The 26,270-nt window shown below is 48.0% G+C and overlaps 1 protein-coding gene across 7 annotated transcripts in view; it reads right to left on the reverse strand.

Moving 5' to 3' along the window:
* The window catches only part of LOC149324554 (uncharacterized), a 53,484-nt gene extending 27,482 nt beyond the window's left edge, over positions 1-26,002 (reverse strand). For 2 of the 7 annotated variants that reach the window (XM_089565343.1, XM_089565339.1), the window contains exons 1-8: positions 25,565-25,997; positions 24,817-24,894; positions 19,659-19,742; positions 14,668-16,414; positions 12,830-12,957; positions 10,761-10,866; positions 3,723-3,833; positions 1,133-1,188 (exon numbers count right to left, since the gene is read on the reverse strand). In XM_089565343.1, the coding sequence (XP_089421469.1) occupies positions 1,133-1,188; positions 3,723-3,833; positions 10,761-10,828 (235 nt within the window). In that variant the 5' untranslated portion in view covers positions 10,829-10,866; positions 12,830-12,957; positions 14,668-16,414; ... (1 more) ...; positions 24,817-24,894; positions 25,565-25,997. Of the gene's footprint in view, positions 1-1,132; positions 1,189-3,722; positions 3,834-10,760; positions 10,867-12,829; positions 12,958-14,667; positions 16,415-17,150; positions 17,207-19,658; positions 19,743-24,816; positions 24,895-25,564 lie in introns of those variants that run through there. The other 5 variants (XM_089565340.1, XM_089565345.1, XM_089565341.1 and 2 more) reach the window with 5 other exon arrangements.
* Positions 26,003-26,270: the final 268 nt, after the last annotated feature.

The following is a 26,270-nucleotide window of genomic DNA, read 5'->3' on the forward strand; positions in this document are numbered from 1 at the left end:
AGTGATATGTACTTGAGACACTTCATGTTTTATAGCTCAGCGTAGTAGCTAGGCCCGCACCCCTCACATCCACTACGACGTTCTGGTACGCTGCCAAGCTGTCCGCCGAGTATCACCATAATTTCTCCACCCAGTGCGACCGCTGCTTTGCATTGAACTCGCCGGCATCGGCTGTGGCGGTGGTGTAACAGCTTTCGAATAGTGTTGAGAAGTTTGCATAATATATGGCTGCGAGAAATTCGTACGTGATTGCTTTTGCTTGGGTAAGGAATGAAGGAGTTGATGTGACTCTCTGCATTTCGCAACCAGTGGGTGAGGATACGGCCATTTTATTTGCTCAACACGCCGACTGCCTGCTACGCAGGCCTGAAATTCCGATATATTTTCGCCAACCGTTCCGGCCGCGCTGACAGGACACATGCAAATGTAAGCGTCGTGGTAGCAATAACTACGCAACCACGGTTGAAAACCGGCGCGTTTGGTACCAACAGCGCTACCCACCAGTCGCCACGTTCAATCAGAGGTGTACACCAGCAAGTTTAACAGCTTAACGAAGAAGGGTCATGCATGTGAGGTGTTCTATTTTCACAACGCTCGGTGATTCGATTTATGGAGTAAAACTGCGTTAGAAGCACAACTTTCGTTTATGTATCGAGTTGCTGAAAATATGAAAATTACTTTTGTCCCTTAACCACAGAAATTTCCGTGGAAGCCTGACCGAAAATATGCCCGCAGTATACCAATCGAAAAGCCGAAGTGATGCTGGAACCTTCAGTGTTTTGTGCTAAAAGCCGTAAGCTTGTAGCAGTTCACAAAGAATGAAGAGGGGTAAAACCATGTTAATCTGTAGAAACAATGTCACTGCCGTGATTCATTGCCTGAAAAGTTCGTTGAAAGGGTTCAGCGTCAGGGTAAGCAAGAAGCGCGCAGATGGAACGAGGTAGTTTCGTCAGAAATGAGCCAGAACGGCACCCTCACGTGTCAGAAATGTTTACTCCATCCTCTTATTCGGAAATACAGAAATCTGATTCTCGATCCTCCTTGCACACGATTGAAGGCTGCTGCAATACTAAAAGATACTCACCCGCTGAGTGGATTGTGGAACTAGCGCGCTGTATGAGTACGGCCGTACCTGTCGCGGAAAAGCCATCAGAGCGCCTCCGACGAGAGTCATCAGACGGTCCGTGCCTGCGAAAAGACAAGCCGGAATTTCAGGATTATAGGCACCCCTACTGCAGTACTGCAGTCACACTGAGTTGCAAGTTCGCACGCTTTCACGCGTTCCCTAAATAAGAGAGGACACCCCTCTGAGTGCAGTTATGACACCAAAAACCGGGCAATGCGTTAACCACCTACCCGGTGCGGACCTTTCGTCACCAGAACAAGATCTAGATCGCGCATAGCCCCCAAACTATAGTCTGCGTAATTACCTCCCTCCTGATTTGTGTGAGCGGTCAGCACACCTCTCTCTACCGCGCACTGGTCTCTCTATAACACAGTGGTCAATGTGATGTCAGTCCGATTCCATGCGATCTGGAATGTCTGTAAAAATAATAATCAAAGGTGACTTTTTTTCCCCTTAAACTCCAATCAGTGGCCTCTGTGTGGCTTAGACGCAATTATTCTTTCACATAAACGCTCCTTCGCCGTGTTCCCTGGATGTTGCCGAAAACGGCGCTTTTTATCCTGGGGAGTTCTGCACTCAATCTCTCCTGAACTTCCCGCCAGCAAAACAACCCCTAAAGGGCTACATTGGACATTATGGGGCGATGGTGTCTCTCCTGTCCTCCGGTCGTACATAAGAGAGACGACGGCCACAGCAGTAACGCCGTGTTTCCTACTTTCATTATACAAGACTTTAGTTTTTACTTCCTGGACGAACCACTTATTCAATACCACTTGTTGCCACAAGCTATTACGGAATTATTACGGAAATATTGGAAGATATTTATAACGATTGCACAGCTACTATAGCTCTCCATAAAGTCAGCAATGAAATTCCCATACGGAAAGGTGTCAGGCAGGGAGACACGATCTCGCCAATGCTCTTCACTGCCTGCTTACAGGAGGTATTCCGGGGACTGGAATGGGAACAGTTGGGGATAAGAATTAATGGAGAATACCTGAGTAATTTGCGATTTGCTGATGACATTGCCTTGCTAAGCCACTCATGACAAGAACTGCAAAGCATGATCAATCAGTTAGACAGGCAGGGCAGAACGGTGGGGCTAAGAATTAACATGCAGAAAACCAAAGTAATGTTTAACAGTCTAGCAAGGGAACAGCAGTTCGCCATTGGTAGCGAGGTGCTGGAAGTAGTAAGAGAATATGTCTACTTAGGGCAGGTAGTGACCGCAGATCCGGATCATGAGAGGGAAATAACTAGAAGAATAAGAATGGGGTGGAGCGCATATGGCAGGTTCTCTCAGATCATGAATGGTAGCTTACCAATATCCCTGAAGAGAAAAGTATACAAAAGCTGTATCCTACCGGTACTCACCTATGGGGCAGAAACGTGGAAGCTAACAAAGAGGGTTCAGCTTAAGTTAAGAACAACGCAGCGAGCTATGGAAAGGAAAATGATAGGTGTAACGTTAAGAGATCGAAAGCGGCCGGAGTGGGTGAGGGAACAAACGCGGGTTAATGACATCTTAGTTGAAATCAAGAGGAAGAAATGGGCTTGGGCAGGGCATGTAATGCGAAGGCAAGATAACCGCTGGTCCTTAAGGGTAACGGAGTGGATTCCAAGAGAAAGCAAACGTAGCAGGGGACAGCAGAAAGTTAGGTGGGCGGATGAGATTAAGAAGTTTGCGGGGATACAGTGGCGGCAACTGACAAAGGACAGGGTTAATTGGAGAGACATGGGAGAGGCCTTTGCCCTGCAGTGGGTGTAGTCAGGCTGATGATGATGATGATGATGATGATGATTACGGCAGCCAGCGAAGACCGGGTGTCGCATTCTTTCTGAATGAAGTGGTCATTTCTCACGAGCACATAATCGCACCATCGTCAACTGTGCATCATGAAATGAAATGAAATCTTCATTTGCCATCAAATACAGATGGAGGGATTGTAGAAAAAAAGCTGCCCTTGGAGAGCTTGATGGGTCCACAGTCCCTTATTTCGGCAGAGTGGCGGCATCACATAACATATTCTTGATATCCGAACACATACATACATATTTAATATGATACAGATAAGTATTCATAGTAAACGAAAACAAAAAACAACAACAAAAAAGAACAGAAAACAATAGCGGAACTCACTGCTACAAATCCAAAAGAAAACAACAGCAAGGTTAGATAACATTACATAGAAACCAAATACATCTGCCGGAGGTCCTTGTAGGTTGCCGTGAAGAGGTCAAAACATACCGAATTATAATAATTCAGAAGCGTTGTTATTGTGTAATTAAGGCACTATTTCCCGTAACTTGAACGTGACATCGGTACTGACCAATACTCGAAGTGTTTTGTAAGGTAACTTGGAGTTTTGTCCAGTAATTGGGATAGTTACGTATATTGTTGAAATTCATGAGGATTTCCTGTTTATATACATGGCTTAAGCGATATCTATAAATATTGTGAGCTGGAATTACACCAGAGTTGCTAAAGAAAGTTAATGTGGAAGCAGTATAAGAAGCATTATATGTGAAGCATTATATGCAGCTGTCTGAACAAAAAACTTGAACTTCAGTCGGAGATCGCTCCCCTCTCACTCACACCATGCCAGCTCCAGATGCAGCATTACGGGTGCGGCCGCGAAGCTCGGTGCTGACAAGCCGACATACACAGCTCGAAGAGCGTTGCCACATCCAAAACGTCAGAGGTGCCCTGCGAAGGTGAAGCATACATTGAGTTGCTTTACCTTCGCAACCATCTGTTTTTATTTAAACATTGTAGACGAGTTGCCTAGCGGTCCCTGGTTGCATTTTTTCCAACATGTCCTCACGATAGGAAGAGATACATCTAGTGATCCCATGAATCTCCAGGTCTCTAAAAAAGTGCATGATCGAGGCTTTAAGTCTAAAAAGACTCTTCGCAAAAGATGTGTGCGCTGAGGGCACTGACAATCTCACATGGAAAGTACGTTGGTACAATATGCCCACAGAAGCCTTGAAAATCGGAAAAAACTTTTGAGTTTCAGCATTTTGTGGGGTTATTTTGAGTTCCGGATGTGTTACAGTGAGTTTATTGGGTGGTAGGGCACAGCCGCGACGGGTACAGCAATATTGGCTGAAAATTCTGCGCCGTTAGCACGACAGCACAAGAAAGAAACAAGGAACATATGCGCACACTGCTAACTGTTTATTAAAAGTAAAAGGGTATATTTGGAACTCTTTACTCAGCATGTATGTCCCCTGTATCGCTCTGAGCCCTGTCAGTAACAAGTAATCTGCAAATGACAAGGCTTAACGTAAAAAGCACAATCGTTCTTGCAATTAAAGCTCTTGTTTATAAGAAACACTTGAAAAGAACAGAAAATATTTGCAATTGCAGTGTCTGACAATCACAGCAGAAGCAGTGTCACGCATTTGAAGTGAAAGTAGTTATCGCCTTAAACGCAAATGCTGAACAAAGTAAGTAAAATAACAAAGACATTGCAACAAGTAAGTAACATATGAAAAAACAAAAATACCACTCAGGTTCGGGCGTAGGAGACCAAATAAGGAAGACTTATTGTTGGTTGTACAGGCCTTTGTAAAGACGTTTCCACTTGTTACAGGCTGGGCTCAGAGCGGTGGAGCGTTTTTACAGAGTTAGTGAGGTTATAAATGTGCTCCCTCCAATAATCAGTTGATAGTGTGTGCTTGTGTTGTCACTTTCGTTCTTGTGTTGGCGTCGTTACGGCGCAGTATATTCAGTCATGCATCAAGTCGCCCCCCGATCGTCATTCTGTAGACCAGGGCCTATTTCATTTTTCACCGCGAATAACCCCCCCCCCCGCCCCCCCCCCCCCCCCCCGTCGCTCTAGAGTTACGAGGCGTTTGCTGCCGACACCTACAGATGACACAAGCGGGCGATTTGCACGAAGACACAAATCCATCTTCATGATGATGATGACAATTTGCTTGGAGCAAGGGAATATGTGGCCAAAGAGCGCCATGGCACAATGTATATTACTTTTACTAAAGATGGGATGAAAGACCTAATTCCCAAGCATTGCACCATAAAAAGCTCAGCACCGGGCAGGGAAAGCTTGTACCCATAGTATCACCGCTGAATACCCGGCGGCTCTGGGTATCACACCCGGACCACCAACATCCGAAGCGCATGCTCAAACGAGTAAGCCTCTGGTTTAGTCTTTAAATTTCTCTTCTGCACGGCTCACAAATTAAACGGCTCACGCAAATGATTATTGAAGTGAATTGGCCAAACTGAGTGCGGCAACCTTTGCTGAATGGTGAGAAATAAATCTGATACAAAAATGAGGACGCCCACTTGAGACACTTCGTGTTTAATACTGTGCGTAGTAGTTAGCCTTGCACTCCTCACATCCACTAAGGCTCCCTGACGTGCTTCGAAGCTATCTGCTGAGTAGCGTCACATTTCCTTCTCCATCAAAGCCAGGTGTTGCATTCCAGTGAACCCGCCGGCATGTCCTGCGCCAGTGGCTTGACAGCTTTCGAATAGCGTAATATAAAATATGGCTGCGCGCAATCCGCACGCGCGTGCTTTTGTCTCCATAAGAAAAGTTAGTTGATGTGGGTGTGCGCACTTCGCACTTGGTGGGTCTGGGAACGGCCATTTTATTTTCCGAGGAAGCTGACTGCCTGCTACGCAGGCCTGAACGTCCAAATTATTTTCTCGAACCATTCATGCGGCGCTGACAGGACAAATGCGAATGTGTGTGTCGTGGTGGTGATAACCGCGCAGCCGCGGTTGAAAGTTGGCGCGTTAAATGCCAGCAGCACTAACCATTAATCGTCACGTTCATCTAGAGGCGTAGGTTAGCAAGTTTAATAGTTTAGCAAAAAGGTCAGGTGTTTCATTTTTACCACGCTTGGTGCTTTGATTAATGGGTCAAATCTGCGATAAAAGCAATACTTTCATTTATATATCCTCGTCCTGAAAATACAAAAAAATTATTTTCCCCTCTTCCCCCAAAAATTTCCGTGGAAGCCTAACCGAAAAGACAGCCAGAATGTACCAATCGAAAGACCATATTCATGCTGCCATCTTCAGTGTTTTGTGCTAAAGGCTGTTAGCTTGTAACACTTCACGAAAAATGAAGACGGGTAAAAGCATGTTAATCTGCAGAAATATTGTAATTTCCCTTATCCAAAGCCTGTAAATTTCTTTCAAAGGGAATAACGCCGCACTGACGAAGAAGCGTGTAGAAGGAATTTAATTACCAATTCCTCCCTGCAATCGGTACAAGGCTGCTGCTTACGTGAGACTACTAACCCGGTAAATGGATGTGGGACTGACGCGCCGTCTGGGCACCTGCCCGTAGGCATCGCCCTAAAGCCATCACAGCATTTGCGACGAGAACTGCGGAAGGGGTGTTGCTTGCGAGAAGACAAGATGGACTTTTTGGATTACAGGCACCTCTACTGCAGTACTGCAATTACACTGAATTGCAAGTTTGCACACACTCACGCGTTTTCGAAATAAGAAAGGACACCCATCGCATTGCTTGTTTACCTGTCGATATACGATGTCGCTGTATCCGAGACTGCAAAGGGAGCAGTTACGATATCAACCACGGGGCAACATGTTAAACACCTACCAGGCGTGGGGTTTCGTCCCCAGAACAAGATCTAGACCGGCATTGCACCCAACATAACGGCTGGGGAATCATCCCACTCCAGATCTATAATTGTGTCAGCATGTCTCTCTGGACTCAATGTCCTCTCCATCTGATAAGGCTCTATCGCTGAGCGCGATAGAGGCTTGTTACAATGGTGAGTGAGGTTTATAAATACGTGCCCTTTTCTTCCCATAAATAGGTGGTAGTACGTGCATGTGTAATCTTTGTGTTTCTTGTTTTGTCACTGTTGCACAGCAGTATTTTCAGGCATGCACCAACTCGCCCCAAATCCCGTCATTCTGTAGAGCAGGAAAGATCTGAGTTTTCACCGCGGATGTAAACTCAACCATCACCGTTGGTTTACGCGGTGTTTGCTGCTTACACCGAAAGACGACACAAGCGGGCAATGTGCACGAAAGCTGGACTCTGTCTTCATGATGATGATGACACATTTTTAAAGCGCAAGGACATCTGCGGACAGGTTTTTTTCCTTTAACCGAGGTGGGGTGAAAGGCACATTTGCCAAGAACCTCACCCTAACAAAGCCGATCAGCAGGCAAGAAAAAGGTTGTACCCATTGTATAACCTGTGGGTGCCCACAGCACTGGAGACAGCACCCCCTTCCTCCCGCATGAGTGGCGGATGTTCGAACAGCTACGCCACCGCTGTGGTCTTGAAATTTCACTTCGGCACGGCTCAAACACAGCGGCTCCCGTAAATGATGACCGAACGCGAATTGGACCAAACTGAGCCTGACAATCTTTGCTGAACGCTCAGAAATAAAGCTTGTGCAAAACTTAAGTGAACAACACCGGTAGTGTATTCCCCGATAGCATTCCAAGCGTTTTTTCAGGTAAGAAGTCAGCTCTCGAGGGTCCAGTGACATCCACTTGAGACACCCCGGGTTTAATAGACCTGCGTAGTAGCTAGACCTGCACCCTTTAAATCCACTAAGGCTCGCTGACGCGCTGCGAAGCTGTCCACCGAGTAGCGCCACAATTTCTTCTCCAGCGCGGCCGCTCAGTGGCAGTGAAGCCGCCAGCATTTGTTATGCTGGTGGCGTAACAGCTTTCGAATTGTGTCCACGAGTCTGTGTAAGATATGGCTACGGGTAATTCGTACGTGAGTGCTTTTGCTTAAATAAGGAATGAAACATTTGATTTGTGTGTCCGCATTTCGCAACTAGCTGGTGTTACGACGGCCATTTTACATGCGCAATAAGCTGACAGCTTGCTACGCAGGCCTGAACTTCTGATGTAGTTTCGCTAACCATTCAAGGGAGGCTGACTGGTCAAATGCGAATGTGAGCGCCGTGGTGGTCATAACCGCGTAACCCCGGTTGAAAACTGGCGCGTTCGATACCTAAAGCAATATCCGCTAGTCGCCACGTTCATCCAGAGGTGTACACCAGCAAGTTTAACAATGTAACGAAAAAGGGCCATGAATGTCAGGTGTTCTATTTTCACAACGCTTGGGGCTTCAATTTATGTAGCAATGCTCTATTAGGAACAAGGCTTTCATTTATGTATTCCTTACTGAAAATAGAAAAATTAAATTTCCCTCTTCCCCGCAGAAATTTCCGTGGAAGACTAACCAAAAAAAATTTAGGGGGGTGCTTTGTTGACCTAAAGCGCGGAGAGGCGAAAGCCCTAAGCACGGTGTTGGTGCTAGTGTCACTGATGTGTGGTTACGATTTTAAACTTCGCCTCTGAGTGTGGAACGTGATACCGTCTTGCAACGCTGCCAGGGAGTCCACAGAACGCCATCGCCCGTTCGGCTCTACGTCTTGCTTGTCGGTAAATTAGTTTTTGAGGCAAGGAAATGTATCTGTCTCGCATATCTCGGTGGACACCTGAACCTCGCCCTAAGGGAAGGGAGGAAGATGGGAGTGAATGAATACACCGTATTCACTAGACGCGCCTTTGTTCATTTCAAACTATCGAGCTGACATGGCGGAGTGGTAACTTGCTCGTCTCGCACTCCGGAGACCCTGGTTCGATTCCCGAACTCGAGCAAAATTCCTTCTCGGTTTTATTTATTTATCTGGTCTGACTAGAAAGCTTAATTAGGCTAATTAATTAATTAAGCAATGAACTAAACTCAGTACCACTTAGTTGGAGCGTCACTACACGACCCCTTTAATTGGTTGCATGGTTACTAGCCTAAGTACAATTGGCCCCGATTGAAATTCGCGCTTTCTGACGTCACGACCATTTGGACCAATTGAAATGCGTGACATTTCTGTCGACAACTCCTGCTTACAACGATGAGGCATTAAAGGCTTCCGCCTTAAAATGCAACACTGGCCCGCAGTGTCCTGCATTACCTCACTGACCTAAGTCAGCTTTTGAAGGAAGTGTATCAAACAAGCCAGGGGCATCAAAATTAATTGGTTGCATGGTTACTAGCCAAGTGCGCTGCGCCTCGGCGATTTCGCTAAGCGTGTTGTGAACGACAGCAGGCCGCCAGATCATGGAAAGTCTCGGCATCCGTTACCACGTACCACAAGGCCAGAAAGTCGCCATTCCAAACGCGATCAGACAAACGCTAAGAGTCGACCCGATTCCACGAAACGTCCACCCGGAACACAACCGGGGAAGAAGAGTGGCCAGGGCCAGAGCTCTCCTGCACAGCCACGGAGACGATACGGGGACGAGGTTCGTTGACGCCGCGGAATACTCAGAACGCTCGGATTCGCGGTTGCGGTCGTCGATTCGTGCGGCAAAACGCGCATAACGTCAAGTGTAGGGTGCGAACGCGCAGAAGAGGCGGAGGAAGCGGCGGTGGCACTGGCCCTCACGGATCCGACGTCCACCGTGGTTCTCTGCGACTCGCGTCAGACGGTTAGAAACTTCGTCAAAGGATGGATCTCACAGAGAGCGGCCCGAGTCCTGAGGAACCGACAAGTCCAGCAGGAGGTAGAATTCCAAACTAGAATTCAATGGTTCCCGGCGCACATGGGAGAAGTATCGAGGACGTATCGCAACCGCAACGAGACGGCACACGCCAAGGCGCGCGAGCTCGCGAACCGCGCCGGCGACCGTCGTCCGTGGAATAGCACCAAAGACTGCTTGACCAGCTACAACGAAATTACCAAGGCCCTCTGCCTGGCCCGCCGTACCTTCCCTCCGCCCAGCGACAAGCTGGACAGGGCGCACGCGGTGACCCTCAGACAACTGCAGACGCTCACGTACCCCAACCCGGAACTATACCACAGGATTTACCCCGGTACATACCCGACAAATATATGCAAGGTCTGCAACGCCAATGTAGCCACTTTAACTCACATGCTCTGGGACTGTAACAAAAACCTTCACGGTGCTAATTCCGGAACCCTCCCGCCGCGGTTGGCCGCTGCCTTGCGCAGCCCCAGCCTCGGGGACCAACTCTGGGCCGTCCAGCAGGCCCGCGAGGCGACGGCGAAGCAGCGCCTCGACGTCCCCACGTGGGAGACCTAAGGCCCCGTCGGCGAAAGCTCTGCAGGACTATGAATAAAGTTGTTACCAACCAACCAATGGTTACTAGCCAAAGTACAATTGGCCCCGTTTCAAATTCGCGCTCTCTGACGTCACGACTATTTGGACCAATTGAAAAGCGTGACATTTCTGTCGACAACTCCTGCTTACAATGATGAGGCATTAAATGCTTCCGCCTTAATACGCCCAGAATATACAAATCGAAAGGCCGAAATCATGCTGGAACCTGAAGTGCATTATACTAGGCGCAGTAAGCTTCTAGCACCTCAGAAATAATGAGATGGGGAGAGAAGAGAGTTAATCTGCAGAAATAACGCCAGTGCCCTCTATCAATTGTCTGAAAATTTCGTTCAAAGGGAACAGAGAAGAAGAGTGCAGGTGGAAGAACTGAGGGTCGCAGAACTGAGCTAGAATAGGGCCCTTATATTTCACAAATATTTACACCAGCCACTTATTCAGAAGTGGAGAAATATGATTCATGATGCTCTCTGCGACCAGAGCAGGGCCACTGCTATACTAAAAACTACTCACCTGCTGACTGGATTGTGGAACTGGCACGCAGTCTGGGCACATGACTGTACCTTTTGCCTGAAAGCCATCACAGCGCCTACGACGCGATCCGCCAAACGGATGCCGCCTGCAGGAAGAGAAGACGGGGTTTGAGCATTACAGGCACCTCTGCTGCAGTACTGCAATCACACTGAATCGTAAGTATGCACGCATTCACGCGCATTCGAAATGAGAAAGGACACCTCTCTCAATGCTTGTTTACGCGTCGATATACGGCGTCGCTGGATCCAAGTCTGCAGACATGCTGCGCCGCAGTTATGACACCAACTACCGGGAAACAGGTTAACTACATTTCCGGTGCGGAGTTTTCGCGACCAGAACAAGATCTAGATCGCGCATAGCACCCAACCTACCGGCTGGGGATACCCCACACCAGATTCATGTGAGCGGTCAGCATACCTCTTTACAACGGACTAGCTTCTCTAAAACGCAGTGGTGAGTGTAATGTACGTTAAAGCTCAACTCCATAAGAATCCCAACAGAAATGCTGCGACATAATGTTCAATGCACATTTGCTCAACGATCAGGGAAGCGAACGATGGGACCGCTATGACAGATTCTTGGAATGACGAAATCATATCGATATGCAGCATGACCACCTCTTTCCCAGGAAACTATACACGCTTGTGAATGAAGCCCCGCACAGCAGACCGCGTTGCACACAGAGCGGTGCAAAGGCAAAGTAGAGGTTAGACAAGAGAGAAGAACACGGACGGAGTCTCCAAGTTCAGAAGCATATTCCAAATGCAAAATGCTCAAAGTTTCTTGCGAACTCCGCAATACGACCATTCATATGTTGTTCTAAGAAACCGCGAAGAAAGCACCAACTACCGTTTGTTGATAACACGACAGTTCTAAGTAGGATCACAAGTGGAAACTCGGTAAGAATGACCTGATCTTATGGCATGTTATCTCGAATGCCAAAACATTTCGTTTGATCAGATCAGAAGCATTCGAGGTCAAAACGAACAGCGGAACCTTCCTCTTTTCCAAGTTGGTTTGGTTCAGTTTAAGGGCGTTTAACGTCCCTAAGCGACGCAGGCTAGAGGGACGCCGAAGTGAAGGGCTCCGGATATTTCGACCACCTGGTGTTCTTTAACGTGAATCAACATCGGACACCACACGGACCTTTAAAATTTCGTCTCCATCGAAATTTCCACCGCCGCGGCTGCGATAGAACCCGCGTGCCATAGCCACTCCGCCACCGCGGACTGGTTTCCTGTTTTCATCACGTGGCCGCCAACAGTGCAGGGAAAGGGAAACAATGCTACGAGCAATTTCATTTTATATGATTAGCGGAGAACAGCACAGGAGAATGCAAAGAATACACAGAATTTGATCAAAACAAAGCGGACCAGTTTCACTCTTTTTCGCTGCTGTGCATGGAATTGAGGGTTAATAAATCTGGCGGTTCACTTGCCTCTGCCCTGATCATATTTACTAATAACACACAGTTCAGTTTCAGTTACGCATCAAGGGGGCTGTTGTACATTCGGAAATTTTAAGTTCTAATACTATCCAGAAGACATGCTCATGCCAGCCTCCCGTCACCGAATTCTTTTTAATACGTGTCAGTGCTTGTGAAGTGCTAATTACTTACTCCATGCATGTAATGTTGGAAACTAAACCAAGGATGAGTAAAAAACAATGGGATACTGGTATATAAAAATCGCGTATCTAAAAAAACTTTCTTGCGGAAAGTCAGACACATGGATCACTAATACAAAAATAAGTCTTGTATTTTGATATGAAAAGCGCTTCCACTATTTCCAGTGTAGTTCGATCTCGGTGACCCAACAGGCCGCTTGTTCTCGAAACTAACGGAGAGCGTTCTTTTTCCCCTTTGTGTTGCGGTAGTTTCAACAATGTGCTACCTAATTGCTTGAGGTATCACTCCTTGTGTGTCTTAACAACCCGTCTAGTTGCGAGTGAACGCTTTGTTCCGCCCTTTGTGTGTGTCTGTAGCGCTTGCGTCCTTCAGAATTTATCTGGCCTGATGAAAATGGCTGATGCGAGCGTTCTTGCCTCACCGGCTGCATCGGTGATGCAGTGCGACCGCACCACGACTTGGTGGATGACGACTGTTCATCGCACGCTGTTCCCATCGGCAAATTGCTCGCGCAGTGGATTCTCGCCGATTCCAGCCTGGACCGGCTGTCTGCACAAAGAGATAGTTTGCCGCAGCAATTCCTGTTGTACGTTGCTCAGCCGATCGGCCCTTGTGCGCATAAACACATGCGAACTGTAATGTTTTGGAACCAGAGCAGCTGCGCGCGGTTGTGTCCGTCGTCATATCACGCGACACTTTACACACATAGAATTAATTGCGGGCGCTGTGTGCTACCTCGCGAACATCGTTGAAGACATGAATGCAAAGTGCACGCAGGGTAACACTTTTCTAGCTCTTTAAGCACTTATATGAACATGAAGGAGCAGCACGTTCAGTATTACTTTCACGGCAATTATTTTCTTTGTTACAGCTTAATACGATCGCAGCAGATTGCAGGAGCACCCAAAGAGGAGTTAGGCTGTTTAGCTTCATTCAGCATACCTTGGGCATTACGCTGTCGCTGTGGGTTTGTTTAAAGAGGCGCCTCCAAACTGCCACACACGACGCCAATATGACAGCGACACTCAACGCGAGTTCACTACTTTTTGTTGGGACAAAATGATCCTTGAGGAAGACATTCGAAGATATTGCGCCATCAATATTACCTCTTTAGTTCGGCGACTCCAGTTATGGGCTATTTTTCTAGATCGTAAACGTTTTCAATGCATATATTGCTCGGTAATATAGAAATTGAACAATGGTCGCGGTAAAATTGGCCAAGGGCCAATTTGGTCGATATGCTTTTCTGGACTGCGGCAATGTGGTAGCTTTAGTAAAGAACACCAGCAAAATGCAGTGGGAAATTGCCCATTTTTAGGAGGTTCATGCTTTACACTCGTACCGTGATCATTGAGCGGGCATTACCGTCAGTCGTATTGCGTCATTGGCTGCGAAAATTGCGCTCTCTAGAGCTCCTGCTCCGTTAAGTATTGACTGAGTACAGATATCACTTAGCAGTGCGTGCGGCGTGGAAAGTCGCAGAGCCGACACGGCATCACGCGTTTGATCATGCAGCACCACAATATTTCAATCATAAATACTTCAAGGACAATGCATACTGACTTCCCAAACACTGGTTGAACTTGTTCTTAACTGCCAGTCAGTATGCAGAGAAGAATACCTATAAAAGTCCCTAGATTTCAATAATTTTTGTTTCTCTTTCTTCACAATTTCTTGCCCTTTTACTTGCCAACGTTCAAAAACAGCCATATATAAAAAGCAATGTCTTATTTCTCTTCAAAATACACCCTTGTTCAAAGTTTATTTTCGTATGTTGTGTAATTAATGGGCAAAAAATTAAAACTATATTCTCAGCTTTTCTGAGAAAATAGGAATTATTACAGGAAAACGGGCGTATATTGAGCCTTGCCGGAGCCGAGTGTTGTTGAAGACCACTCTCATGAATAAGTTTAGCAAAGGAACTCAGGCTATGAGGGACGCCGTAGTGAAGGGCTCCGGAAATTTCCGCCACCTGGGGTTCTTTAACGTGGACTGAGATCGCTCAGCACACGAGCCTCTACAATTCGCACAGCACACGGGCCTCTCTGAATTCAGCCGCCGCGGCCGGGATCGAACCCGCATCTTTCGGGTCAGCAGCTGAGCGCCGTAACCACTGATCCACCGCGGCAGGGTACTCTCATGAATAAACAATGTTTAAATGAACAAAACAGAACAAGCGTAATTGAGATACAGTTGGCGATTTCCAGAAAGAAAAACACTAAACTAAAGACTTTGTATATCTAAGTCCCAGGCACGTACCAGACGACCTGGAACGCGCCGAGTGCGGCAGCTGTCATGGGCTGCTCAGTGGCTGGTCCATCTGCAGGAAAGAAAACCGAGTTTACATTGGCACAATGGACAACACAATGAACACTGGTATTCTCTTCGACGTCCCATCGACGTCCTAAACACCCAAAGGACGTTCAAGGAAGTTTCAGAGCTCATTGAGAACTGAATTTGGTGTTAACAGTTCATATCTGGTGAAGGCAGCCCATGGTAATGAAGGGTGAAGACTACTGGAAACTATGAAACTAAGTGGGCAGTCGTTTCAGAGGCCAAAATCATACGCGTCAAGAGTTTGTAGTTTAGCGCTAGGCCCTTAGAGCGAAGGAGCGAGTCCTCGCTGAGGCCTCAATAGCAGATCTGCCATAAGCGCGTTCGTACGTTGTCATACGGCATACTTACATCAACGATAAATTCCCTCAGGAGGAGAAAGCGCTGACAAACAGCAAATATACCGAAACAAGGGGCCGGTGTCCGAAACTTTACTTGGTTACAAGATCGAAGAAAGGTGAATTCTTTACCTGGAATCTCTGAAAAAAAAAAACAGATGCAAAGGAGTGAGGCATAAATACTACAACTCTCAGTTTCATAGAAAAGATAAAAAGAAACCAGCAAAAAAAGTTCATTATCTGTGGGGGGCGACATGATGCGACCAGGGACTAGTTTTGCGGGAGGTGCGCTTCGGCGCAAATTCCACCGATGTGGTACAGAGGGCTTTCCGAGGCCGAACGCATATTGTCCATTGAGATTTTCTGGCGTGCATTGTGTTTTATTCCAGATCAGTGGCTCCAGGTTACATTAAGACGCTGTGATTCTGGGGCCGCTTTTACCATCTCAGCTTTTTACAATTTGCTGTGCAGTTCAGTTCATGCCAACCTGCCCACATTTCCGCAGCGCCCGCCAAGATAAGAGCAGCGATGTCTAGCGCGTTTTAAGGCTCCCTGCAATGCACAAGAGGACATGGAATTTTTCCTAGGCTCACAGTCTAGCAGTTTTTGTGCTTTGTTTGTCCATAAACATTCATAATTGCTTCTAGAGTCTTAAATGGCAAACGCGAGCTCTGGCGCGCGCGTCTATAACTGAGTAATGTAAAGGACAGGCAAAATCAATGGAGCCCGGCGTTCATTTAAGCCACTATTATAACATTTAGATACCACCCGCTGCTTATTAGCTGATGCCGCAATTCTAGTCTCAAATAATCTTGTACTCAACCACTGGAAGGCTTCCATCAAGCAAGGATGTGTATCCAAAAAGCTCGCACAAATTACGCTTAGGCTCGTGCTTCGTTCTCCTAACTTAAGAGGCGAAAAAAACTCATTGCTACACGCGAACCTGTTCTTCAATGCAACAGCACCAAAAATGCGTTCGCTTTGCCTCTCGCCCACTCGCTCCGTGATATGCGTCTTCGAGAGCTCAAATAGACAACAAAGCGGACAGACAGTGCACGCAAATACAGTGCACGCAAAAACGCTTTAGCTTCAGATCCCCACACAAAATTACAGTCAATCGCGACACTCAAGCTAAACAAATCAACAATGCGACATGTGTTGCATCGGAACAACGAAAGAGCTGGACGTCGGAAGGAACTCACCGGGTCACAGTAGTGCGACAGATGCTACAGGACTCGCCGACGCTGGAAAGTCTGCTTTTACGCGATGCAGGTATGACACACGAACCAATGGCCATCGACCGCGGGAACAGCTCCACTGCGTGATGCTGACACCTGCATGATTATGCGAAGCTTCAAAAGGCGCGGCCCATCACGACCCAGTCAAGAGTGTGCTTTAAATATAAGAATTGCTTCCTTCCTTATCAATGCTTCTCAGATTATTCGCTTTCCGATGGGAGCCATTGCGCAGTCACCTATTGAACAGGCAGGTGGAAGTTAACGATTGGTCGCTCGGGAACAGCCACCTGGCCCGCACAAGGCCCCACAGATGGTAGCACCTTCCATCTCAGGGCAGTGGCGCATCGCATAGCCGCTCCTCCACTGCGCCAGAGGGGTATGAGGACTCCCAGTGATATATGAATGCAATGCAGAGAATGACCTTCTGCGTACATGCGAACTAACCCACTTGTCTTTTCGCATTTGTCTTATATTGCAAGATATCTTTAACGATTGTACAGCTATTATAGTTCTCTATAAACTCAGCAATAAAATTCCAGTTCGGAAAAGTGTCAGGTAGGGAGACACGATCTCGCCAATGCTATTCACCGCCTGCTTAAAGGAGGTATTCCGGGGCCTGAAGTGGGGCGGGTTCGATACAGGCCGCGGCGGCTGAATTTCGATGAAGGTGAAATTATAGAGGCCCGTGTGCTGTGCGATGTCAGTGGTCGAGATTTCCGGAGCCCATCACTACGTCGTCCCTCATAGCCCGAGTTGCTTCGCGAAGTTAAACCACTAAACCAAACCAAACCTGAAATGGGAAATGTTAGAGATAAGAGTTAATGGAGAATACCTTAGTAATTTGCGATTCGCTGATGACATTGCGTTGGTAAGCCACTCAGGACAAGAACTGCAAAGCATGGTCAATGAGTTAGACAGGCATAGCAGAATGATGGGGCTAAAATTTAACATGCAGAAAACCAAAGTAATGTTCAACAACTTAGCAGGGGAACTGCAGTTCGCAGTTAGCGAGGTGCTGGAAGTAGTAAGAGAGTATGTCTACTTAGGGCAGGTAGTGACCGCAGATCCGGATCATGAGAGGGAAATAACTAGAAGAATACGAATGGGGTGGAGCGCGTATGGCAGGAACAAAGAGGGTTCAGCTTAAGTTAAAGACAACGCAGCGAGCTATGGAAAGGAAAATGATAGCTGTAACGTTAAGAGATCGGAAGAGGGCGCAGTGGGTGAGAGAACAAACTCGGGTTAATGACAGCCTAGTTGAAATCTAGAGGAACAAATGGCCTTGGGGAGGGCATGTAATGCGAAGGCAAGATAAGCACACGTCTTTAAGGGTAACGGAGTGGATTACAAGAGGAGGCAAACGTAGTAGGGACGGCAGAAAGTTCGGTGGGCGGATGAGATTAAGAAGTGTGCGGGGATACCGTGGCCGCAACTGGCAAAGGACAGGGTTAATTGGACAGACATGGGAGAGGCCTTTGCCTTGCAGTGGGTATAGTCAGGCTGATGATGATGATAATAATCTTACACTTAAGGCGGTGCTTTATTGTCCACTCCAATCTTGTCTTATCTCTTCCATCTTCTTTTGCTGATATAGTTCAAGCCTACTAAGGATGAGCTATAACCTCGAGTGTGCCGCTGGCTGCATCGTTCGGTTGCGCTGAATAGCGGCACAGGGTGGACTGCGCAAACGGCTCTCGCCGTGAAAATCCGGGTATTCGAGGCAACCTCTTCAGATGGAAGTTTCACGCTGCGCATTTAGTTGCTTCGGTCTTACCGCTGGGGTAGTTACTGCGAGGAATACCTTCCGTCCCACCGCCCCACATCTTGTGAGGTTTCAAGCAGTTTAATCGAAGCCTTTGAAGACTACGGCCTGATACATGTCGCATTCAGCAAGCATATATGAATTAGAAAACACGTTAATAAAGAACTTCTTTGAGCGGCCAATGTGGGGAACTCATTTACCGGATATATAAGGAGCACGTGTCATTAAAGCCCTTCTTAACATGCTCTTCTTCATACGATTGGATCTGTGGTGCATACACCTGTACTGCTGAAGCGCTACCCCTCTTGGACTTTGCTTTACTGTGGTTTACCGCGGGCTGCGCTCCGGTTTACGAGTCGAAGATGGGGGAAATTCGTGGGTAATCGGAACAGCCATTAATTAAGCCTATACTGAACACACCCCCTGCTTTTGTTTCTCTTGTTTGCCTTAAAATTAATAACGTCCGCCGAAGCCGCGTTTCGATCGAGGCGAACCGCAAAAGGCGCCCGAGTGCCCTCTGAGGTCAGTGCACGCTAAAGATCTCCAGGTGGTCGAAATTATTCCCGAGCCCTCCCCCACCCCAAGTCTGTCTCTTTCTTCTCTCACTTCCACCTTCTTTCCTTCTCTTACGGCGTGGTTCGGTTATCCACACGATGTGAGAGAGTTATTGCGCAATTTGCTGTCGTCCAATACCAGTTTTTTTTAAACATTTACATTTTAAATGTCAGTCTCAAAAATGTTTCGCACGCGCATTGTAAGACCGTGAAAGAAGTTTCATTCGTTCTAGGAGGATACTGAGAGGCTTCAGAGACACTTTCTGCCATGATTGCATCGGATGTGCGCCCCCTTGGAAATAGAATAACAAGAAAATATTAAATTCCTCTAGACATGAAATGAAATGCGAACTGACTAATGAAACACGAAATAAAAATCTTTGCAGAACGAGACTGAATACTTCAGCAGTTACTCAAAATTTGATGGCGCAAATTGGTCTTAAGTCTGAACAGCGCTTGGTACAGGTGCTCACCAGCAGTTATTTTTTGTTACGCTTCTCGAGATGCAGTTTTTGTGCTTTCTTTGACGCTAATGCATGCGGTGACCGGTAGTAATGAGTTTCGATGCATTCTGTTAGGTGCAATAGGTTCAGGGCGTAATTTCCCCGGGTGAAAAAAAAATGAAAATTAGTTTGTAGGAAAGGAAATGACGTAGTAACTGTCTATATTCCGGTGAATACCCGAACCGCGCCATAACGGAAGGGACAAAGGAGAAAGTGAAATAAGAAACAGAGAAAGAGGTGCTGTAGTGGAGGTCTGCGGAACAATTTGAACAATCTGGGGATCTGCAGCATGCACCTACATCGCACAGCACACGGGCGCCTTTTCCGTTTCGCGCTCAATCGAAACGGAGCCGGCGCGGTCGGGTTCGAACCCGGGTAGTCCGGCTGAGTTGCCGAGCGCCCTAACCACTGACCATTAGCATTTTCATCCACCTTACGCAGACAACGAACACCTTCTTAACCACGTAAACCATGCAGTACACAATACTTTTGTGGTCACCAAGAAAGACTAAGGTATTTACCTGCGAGCTTGACTCTCGATCCTCGTCAGGTGCTGTCGTCAGTTGTTTCCGTGACAACGAAGAAACTGCGTCCTTTAGCCGCACCTGCGGAAGCGCCGGAAATTGGGAAGCTGGTTAGAAAATACGGCGAAAGTTTTTTCCCTCCAGCATGGGGAGCGTAACGCTAAAGAAAGACGGGAACCAAGTCCGTGTTGGTCTCCAACGAATGCCACGAACAACGGCGAGGTTGCGGCACGTAGTTTAGAGCAATTGGATGGTTATCACATTCGTTTTGGTTTAAACGAACTAGGAAATTTTGTTCTGACGTGAAGGTCACTTAGTCCGCAACAAACATGACGGTGAAGGATAGAGGAGTCCTTCATCTAGCTAAGCTCAGGTGTTCGCTGCAGCATTCAAGCGAAAATAACTGTGTCAGAGCAGTTTATTCTGGGTAGGTTAAGACTTAAATGATGCACTCAAATCGCGCTAGACGAAGAGCCTTGAGCAGTCGGGAAAGGGCAGACCCAGTACATTCCACTTGTCCGCCTATAGAAAATTAGAATTTCGGTGGAGGCGAAATTCTAAAGAAAGAGCTGCCATATAGCGGAGGGCTCTGAAACGTGCCCTGGCATCGCATGCCACGGGTACCTTTTCGCGTTTCGCCTCCATCGAAACGCGGCCGCGTGGACGGGTTCGAACCCGGGAGCACCGGCTGAGCAGTAGAGTGCCGTAATCACTGAGCCACCGTGGCGGAGTCTTGCACATGTCCGCTTCGGTCTGTGCCAAGTGAGGCATAGTTTGCAACACCTTGCCCGTATTTAATAATAGCGTGCTCTGGGATGAAATGCACTGAAAACTGCATCAGTGCTGGCATCAGCCAAAACTAATTTTACTAACCCTGCGTTCCGAATGCTTACGGTTCTGCACTGAAGTGTCAAAGCAGAGGTAAGCGTTTGCGTCCTAAGTGTTGGATTTCTATGAAAATAACCGAAATGAGATGGAAACGGCGTTTTCTTCTTTCTTGAACAAATACTAACTTGGGGACGCGCGCTCAGTGGACGCTTCAAGGCAATGGACCTAGGGGTCGTATTTTAACATGACAGCGTTAACGGCCCCGTGTCGTGTCGCAGAAAACCGGTGTCGTCGTCGTCTACGGCGTTGGCTGTGAGCGAAAAGTCTCAGCAGCATTAATACATAAAAGTATTTCGGGTCATAGCTTCGATTAATCTAGAAGGTTTGTTCTAGTGTACTGACTACCAGGATGTCCTGTCGTATACAAAACTTTTGTCATGGAGGCTTTCGTCGGTACGGAAATGCGGCTACAGCGTTCGCGGTGTGCATCTTCAAGTTTCTGTAGTTCTATGGCTCTCTTTTCAGTATCCCTCACATAGTCGTTTTCGCACTAGCGTTCGTTCGAAAAGCCGCCGGCGTCATAGTTGTAGTTGCTGGCATCGCGGAGGAAGAAAAGTATCATGCCAACCGTTTGCCGCTGAATGTTCCAGATGGTTTAATACCATTCAGCGTTTCGAGCAGCATGAACTTGTTTGTTTAGTTAGAGAGCTTACGGGAGGAATTCTAACTGGAAACCTGTAATCGGGGCTGCGGGTGTCCACCGAGATGGGCGATACAGTTACTGCAACTTCCTTTCCTCAAATCGTTTTCGCGTCGTCCATTACGGCACCGAGACACAGCATCTCTTTTTTTTTTTCTCTCTCTCTTCTTTCACTCCCACCTAGCTGCCTTTCCTGACGGCGGGGTTCGGGTATCCGCCGAGATGTGAGGCAATTTACTGAGCCGTTTCCTCTCAAAAATGGGCTGCGTTCAAAGCTGTTTGCAACGGGCAAGGCGTCGCGCTGGACGCGCGATGGCTTCCCGTGGACTCCCGTGGACTCGCTGCAAGAAGCTGTCGCGTTCCATTCCTAAACGCGAAGCTTAAGCATCTTCGAATTTTTTTGCTTTGTTTCATTCCTTTGTCCTTTTAACATTGCAGATACCCTTTATGACGCCAGGGTTCATAGCATTGATGCTATATTATACAAGAATATTCTTACAATAAACAGCCCGTTGCAGCCACTTTCACACAGGAAGTGTGGTTTGCGCAAGGTCGCAAGACGCCGTAGATCCTGGCGACCCCTCCAACTCTTCTAACAATTTCATTTTGCGCATAGAATTTTTTCATTCTCTCTTCATCGGCCGACGTATGCATCCGCAGCGTTAGTCCAATGGTTGCGACACTGGTTAAACTCCTCGCCCCGGCTGAATGAAGAAGAAATGCAAAATGCATGCGTGTCTGGATAGATGTCTTCGCACGTAAAGAAGCGCAGGTGGTGAAAATTATTGCCGGAAGGTGAACGGAGGCATTTTTTTATGTTTAACATACAGCCTCATGCGTTGCTAACCGATATGTGAGGCAACTACTGCGCCATCTAATTAAAAAAATGGCTGAGGCTTAACTTGGTTAACCCTGGTCAGATGCGAAGCATATTGGTGGCTAGGCTTGGTAATACATGGCTTTCCTTGGTTGAATACTTGGTCATTTTAATACAGCCACTAGAAGCCTTCGTCGTGGGGGAAGACAACGGCATGGCTACAGCGGAACGCCGACTAACCCCGAGACGTGCGTTGGGTGAGCGCCTGGATTGCCACGGAAGCCGCGTCCTCCTGCCCGGTGGAGCGAGCGTTTCACCTACACCGAGTGTGAACGCGCATTCGAAATGCGCGGGAATGCCGTTCGAGGACATTCCGGTGTCTGTGCGATGGCATCGTTCTCCCTCTCCCAGCGCGTGACGGCGATCTGTCGTGACGGCATGTGTCACGTGGTATGGCACGTGGTGTGACGTCACTGTACCACGTGGTCTGCACGGCGTGCAACCACAGCGACGGCGCGAGGTGGACCCCCGTCTTCCTCTGTCGTGACGGCATGTGTCACGTGGTATGTCACGTGGTGTGACGTCACTGTACCACGTGGTCTGCACGGCGTGCAACCACAGCGACGGCGCGAGGTGGACCTCCGTCTTCCTCTGTCGTGACGTCTCTGTACCACTTGTTGTGTACGGCGTGTAACCACGGCGAAGGGCTGTAGTGTACCTCCGTCGTCCTCTGTCGTGACGTCATGTGTCACGTGGTATGTCACGTGGCGTGACGTCACTGTACCACGTGGTGTGCACGGCGCGTAACCACGGCGAAGGGCTGTAGTGTACCTCCGTCTTCCTCTGTCGTGACCTCATGTGTCACGTGGTATGTCACGTGGTGTGACGTCACTGTACCACGTGGTGTGCACGGCGCGTAACCACGGCGAAGGGCTGTAGTGTACCTCTAGTAATATGTTTCGCATAAAAAAAAAACGGTGTTCAAAAGTGTTTCCAACGGGCAAGACGTCCTGCCGAAAGGGCGATGGCGTTCCGTTCCGTGGACTCCCTGGCATCGCTGCAACATGCTGTCGCCTTCCATTGCTTAAAGCGAAGATTAAGCGCCCTCAATTTCTTTTGTAGGTGCACACCACAGCCACCTACCTTAAAGTGCGATTTAGGGGTCCACTGAACCAGGGAGCGATTTATCTGCCTTTTCTTTCCTCAAAAAGCGGAATGTGCAACGTTGTCAACACTAATAAGACCATGAAAGGTGGTGACCTATTCTGTGGCGCGTTTATGCCACGTTACCCTGAAAGAGGGCTTCACTCAATTCGCATAGAATGCAGCTAGTTCTGGAAGTGATGTCGGGGCACGTTATGTTTCCCAAAGTGGTCCAAATTATTAGTAAACGCTCCACTACCTCGTATATTTCTCTCTTTCTCCTTGCATTGAGAGGTGAGACAGTTGCTGCGCCATTTATTTTTATTTATTTATTTTTAAGTTCTAGAAGGGATGTCGGGGCACGTTATGTTTCCCCCGGTAGTCCAAATTATTCGAAAGCGCTCCACTACTGCGTTTATTTCTCTCTATCTCCTTGCTCTGTGATGTGAGATGTGATGTGATGTGTGATGCTCTGTGGCTGCGCCATTTATGTTTCTCAAAAACCACTAATTCCGCACCCGCCGCGGTGGCTCGGTGGTTACGGCGCTCGGCTGCTGACCAGAAAGAAGCGGGTGCGATCCCGGCCGCGGCGGCCAAATTTCGATGGAGGCGAAATTCTAGAGGGCCGTGTAGTGTACGATGCCAGTGCTCGTTAAACTTCAGGCGGTCGAAACTTCCGGAGCCCTTCACTACCTCGTCCCTCATAGCCTAAGTCGCTTTGAGACGTTAAACCCTAATAAACCAAACCTAAACTACTAATTCTGAGGGCGAGTCGCATGGTACGACTCTGGGTGGTGGAGCCCAAGCTGGACACCCGAACGCACTGCTAGAGTAAGGGGGAAAGTGGGATCTCAAAGAGAGGAAGAGGTGCTGTAGTGGAGGGCTCCGGAATTATTTCGACCTTATATCGCAGAGCACCCGGGTGCCCTTTCGTTTCGCCTCCATCGAAACACGGTTGCCGCGGGCACGTTCTAACACGGGAACTCCAGCTCAGTAGCCGAGCCACCGCGGCGGATGGCTGTGGAAATTAGTTGCAAACTTCCACCAGCCCAAGTTGCTCCAGGAATATTCGAGACAAAGAGAAATTGGCGATGTGTATAAGCAGTTGTTTCCTATGGGCACAAATCTGCGTGTATGAGCTGTCTCAGAAAGGAGTCACAAGAGTTCGTAACACTTCTACTTGCCGCAGCCTATGGAACAGGTTCCGCTTTTCCAAAAACTGACGCGATGTAGAGAATGTTCCTAAAGCCTAGGTCATGAGCAAAATAAGATGTAGACAAGATGAAGCAAAAAAAAAGGAGGCTTATGGGTTAATGGGGGCTTAACGTCCAAAAGTGGCTCAGGCTATGAGGGACGCCGTAGTGAAAGGCTCCGCAAATTTCTTCCACATGGGGTTTTTTAACGTGCACAGACATTGCACAGTACACGGACCTCTGGAAGTTCGCATCTATCGAAATTCGACCACCGCGGCCGGGATCGAACCGGCGTCTTTTGGGTCAGAATTAGAGAAATTTGGGCAAGAAACTAGAAGCAAACAGAGAACCAATAGTTTGTTGTCCTAATATTCTCTTTCATGTGCTTTCATATTCCCTTGGTGATCATGAATTTAGGAGCCCGATACCAGCTAAGCCGGCCATGCGTTTTAAAGATCTCGAAATTGTAGTCACGTCGCCGTCGCTCGTTTCCTGACGGCCATGCTGCGGGTGTTCCACTGGCTCTTTCACATGGATGCGGATTCCTTCTTCCTAAAAGTGTAAAAGGAAAGGCCTGTTAATGTTCAGGGACACTCAAAGAGTGTTCACGCCCCCACAAGGCCTGCCGACACTGCGTCCGAAAGCGCATTCAATCATCTTTCACTGTCAAAATTCGAAGTTTTGTATAATTTTTAAGGCACACTCGTCGAGTGAACGGTCCTCAGTACTAGGCCTATTCGCGGATGGTAACGCGCGAGGCTGCAATGGCTTTCAGGTTGACAGGGTAATGAGGACGCCAGTCGGCGCCACCATTAACACATCGAAGCGAGGAAGACGATGCGCTATGTGATAGTCGCGAACTCTCAAGAAGTAGTATATGAGGATGCGCGTGGCATACAGGAAGCTGCACGAGCAGTGAGCGGCAGCCCTCCCGATATGTGACGAGAAGCTTATGAATGTACAAGGTGCGTCGAGTAAGCTGGCTCCGACGCACGTCGAGCGCTACGACACCTACATGCTCTGCGCAAAGAGCGCTTTAACCGCCAAGGAAAACAAGAAAATGCGGCAGCATCTAATGATGGTTTGAAGACCTGTTACTGGGCAAACTATTCGGCCGCGGACTTCCAATGAGACGTCCAAAAAGGCTTGGATCTACCTGCCCGCCCTCGCTGTTCCGGAACATGCTGTCTTCGGGCTGTTAACAGGGCACTGTAGTCCTCACCATGCACGACGACGTACAGATCCCGCGCCGAGGCAGATGTCGTGGAAAGCTGCTGCCGGTCGATATCAGTCCACATAATTATGAAAAGTCCTCCATGTTTTACCGGCGTCTTCAAGCAGTTCCTTTTGAGCATTCCGAGACGCTGCACCTGCGACACGACCCGAACACATTGGCGTCTCTTCCTGGACTGATGTCGCAGGCCCGTCTAACTGGGTGGATTGCCACGTCAGCAGAACAAGTCGTGCTCACGTGCTCTCTATCTGTCTCTCTCTCTCTCTCAGCTTTCTCGTGGTTTCTTTGGTGCCCGTTTGTGCGTTTCGTGGCGTCGCCGTCGCCGTTATACGTTCCAACCAGCAGTGGACACGTTAGCCGCGCTTTAAGCTACGAAACCAATGGAGCGGGAGCTTGGAAAGAAGAGGGCAAAATTAGGAAATTGGCTTTTGAGGAAAGGAAATGCGCACTATCTCACTCAACCATCTCGGTGGACGCCTGAACCAGAGGGAAGACGCATAACTGCCGTCTTGGAACAGTGGACACCTCATTCGTGCTTTAAGCTACGTGGCGGTCGTGAGAGATGTGCGGTGCATGCTTTGGCATTGATAATGTTGTGCCAGAAACGCCGCGCTGAAACCATAGGCCGTCGGCGTTAATTATGTTCATTGGCGTTGGCGTCGCGAACCTTCTACACTCCGAACAATTTAAGGAA

The sequence above is a fragment of the Amblyomma mixtum genome, unplaced genomic scaffold (genome assembly GCF_055824585.1).
Source record: "Amblyomma mixtum isolate Tamu unplaced genomic scaffold, ASM5582458v1 scaffold_23, whole genome shotgun sequence".
In the NCBI taxonomy this organism is placed as follows: Eukaryota; Metazoa; Arthropoda; class Arachnida; order Ixodida; family Ixodidae; genus Amblyomma; species Amblyomma mixtum.